General features: G+C 62.2%; 1 protein-coding gene across 1 annotated transcript in view; it reads right to left on the minus strand.

The window, feature by feature from the left end:
• The window catches only part of LOC104408879 (semaphorin-3D-like), a gene marked incomplete at its 3' end in the record, with an annotated part of 8,228 nt that overhangs the window by 422 nt on the left and 5,166 nt on the right, over positions 1–2,640 (minus strand). The window contains exons 3-9 of the mRNA XM_010018612.1: positions 2,426–2,488; positions 2,062–2,181; positions 1,628–1,730; positions 1,065–1,193; positions 624–769; positions 316–420; positions 90–157 (exon numbers count right to left, since the gene is read on the minus strand). Of these exons, the coding sequence (XP_010016914.1) occupies positions 90–157; positions 316–420; positions 624–769; positions 1,065–1,193; positions 1,628–1,730; positions 2,062–2,181; positions 2,426–2,488 (734 nt within the window). The remainder of the gene's footprint in view (positions 1–89; positions 158–315; positions 421–623; positions 770–1,064; positions 1,194–1,627; positions 1,731–2,061; positions 2,182–2,425; positions 2,489–2,640) is intronic.

Here is a 2,640-nt window from a genome sequence, read left to right on the forward strand (position 1 = left end):
TCCTGCCCTTCGGCCCCACAGGGCTCCCCATAGAGCAGTAATGGTGAGAGACTGGGGGCGAGCACCATCCCAGCAGTGTCCCTGCTCACCTGGAGACAGTGAAGAGGCCGAAGATGAGGGGATTCTGGGGGTCCCGGGTGCGCAGGAGGAAAACGTCCTCTGCAACAAGAGGGGTGGAAGTGAGGCACAGGAGGTGGAGCACCAGTCCGGGGGATGTAGTGGGCATCCTTGATGCCAGTCCTGCCTCCCCGGGGTGTGCTGGGAGGAGCAGCCATGGCCGAGCCGTGCTGCTACAGCTGCAGGCTGGGTTGGGGCCTCCACAGCGTGCTGAAAATGGGGCCCGGGGATGGAGCACACCAGGCGGGCCTTGAGGAACGTGCTCCAGCGGTTGATGAGGCTGTGCTTCCCTCCAACGTCGTTCTGTGGCACCAACAGCCAGCATCAGCCCTCTCCGAGCTCCCCTGCCTTGCGCTCCTCCATCCCCACAGCAGATCACCCCCAGCCCTGAGCCCTCTGCTCTGTGTCACCCTCATGTCCTGCTGTTGGACCCTGCTTGGCCCAGAGGAGGTAAATCCCACCTGGTGGGACACCCAGCCATGGCCTGCTGGCCTCTGGTCACTGACCTTGCAGACCCGGGCCACCCTGGCATGGATGTGCCTCCTCTCCCACTGCCCAGCTTCCATAGCCCTCTCACGGAAGAAGATGTAGACCTTGTCATCGTGTGGGTTGTAAGTATCAGGGATGGCATAAGCACCGACGAACGCAGGCTCTGCAGGGGAAGGAACAGCACAACGTGACCCTGTGCCCTGCTCTGATCCTGTGGTACTGCTCTTGGGAGCAGTGTGAGACGCTGAGGGTATGGAGGGAGCCCATGGGCACCCATGGCAGAGCCCCATTCCACGTGCTCAGGCTGTGGAGTGTATGCTGGAGCATGGGTCCCACTAGAGGCTGCATCAGTGCCTCCCCCCAGAGAGGAGAAGGGAACCAGACCACTGAGCTCCAGGCCCAGTGCTGGCCCCAGCCTCTCCCCAGCAGGCAGAAGCCCCCATGACCCCTGTTCCTACCGTGCAGCCAGTGGTCCTGGTTCTGCTCTGTCCGGATGTAGCTCTGCTCAGCCCCATGGACCCAGGTCCGGAAGAAGGCAGCGCTGCTGCCCATGAAGTCACTGGAGGTGCCGGAATACAGCTCTCCATCTGCGGGTCAGAAGGGTGTTGGGTGGGTTGGGTGTCACTGATGGAGGTGCCCTGGCAGGACTCCCCTGTGTCCCAGGAGGCGCAGGGAGGGTGGAGGTCGCACAGCCTGGCTGGGAGCATCCTCCGGACCCACGGCCCAGCACTGCTTCTGCCTAGCCCTTCCCCAGTGCTGGTACAAGGCTGCTGATGCTGCACACCCCCACCCGTGTGTGCTGCTTGATCTGCACCTGCACTTGTGATTCTGTGCAGGAACTGCGAGGTGAGGGTGAGCTGGGCCAGGAGCAGGCTCTGCGGGATGGCTCCTCTCACCCGCACGCACTTGGGCACCAAGCCCATGTCCGCAGCAGGAGCAGGCATCGCTGCCAGCACCTCCCAGCACAGGCCATCCCCAGGCTCCCACCCTCAGCATCACCTCTGCTCCCCCCTCCTCTTACCCACAAGGAGTCCTGTGAAGGGTTCATGGGGGCTGTATGGGCACCGTCCTCGCCCTGATTCCAAGGAGTGAGTCACCAACCGCATGGGGGGAGCCCCGGGACCCTGCCGGAGCCAAAGGGGAGATGTTCAGCCATGGGCGAGGCTGGAAACAAGCTGGGCATGTGGAGAAGAATGGGAGGTGCTCAGCTCTGATGAGCAGGTCCCTTGAGGGGGCTGCCAGGACCTGGTCCCATCCCCATGGGGTACCCTGGCACTGCCACACCAGGGCTGCTTCTTGCTGTGCTCAGCAAGGTCATGTAAGTGCCAGGGATGAGCAGGCTGGCTGGCCACCCTCCCCTGGCTCCAAGGCTCCCTATACCCTCCACTCAGTGAGGCGGGGAGGTCTCTTGCCACCTTCTGCGATGGGTATGGTTCTGGCCAGGCTGTCCCTCACCTTCCCCCTGGCTCCCAGCTGGATGAAGGCACAGACGGGCTGGTAGGAGCCTGTCCCACAGGCAAACACATGAGTCCTGTTGAAGGGCTGGAGGAGGCGGATGAAGTTGGCACACTCTGTCTGCAGAAGGGGAGTTGTTTGTTAGTAGGCTGAGCCCAGGTCTGGGCACTCATGCCCAGCTCCATGGTGTGTCTGCTCAGGATGCAGGAGCCTGGCCAGGTCTTGCTCTGGCAGCTGGCAAGCTGAGTTTAATTCTGGCTGGCTCAACAACCTCATCTCAGACAGATCCCAGGGATCCCTTTTGGGGTGATGTTGGTGTTTAATACCCGTAGTAAGCTGCAAAAGGGCTGCCAGCCCTGCTTACCTCCACATTCTTCCCAGCCAGCTGGCAATGCTCGACCTGCTCCCGGGAAGCTGGCCAGAAAATCTGCAACACAAAGACCCCAGGATGCACCCCTGCTTTCCTTGACCAGGGCCACCGGTGGGGACACACTTGGCCAAAAGGTGCTGCCAGGCTCAGGTACACAGGGAGGGGCTGCTCTGCAACAGGTCTGACACTCTCGGGTCCCTGCAGCCCAG

This window comes from Nestor notabilis, unplaced genomic scaffold (genome assembly GCF_000696875.1).
Source record: "Nestor notabilis isolate BGI_N333 unplaced genomic scaffold, ASM69687v1 scaffold12167, whole genome shotgun sequence".
In the NCBI taxonomy this organism is placed as follows: domain Eukaryota; kingdom Metazoa; phylum Chordata; class Aves; order Psittaciformes; family Psittacidae; genus Nestor; species Nestor notabilis.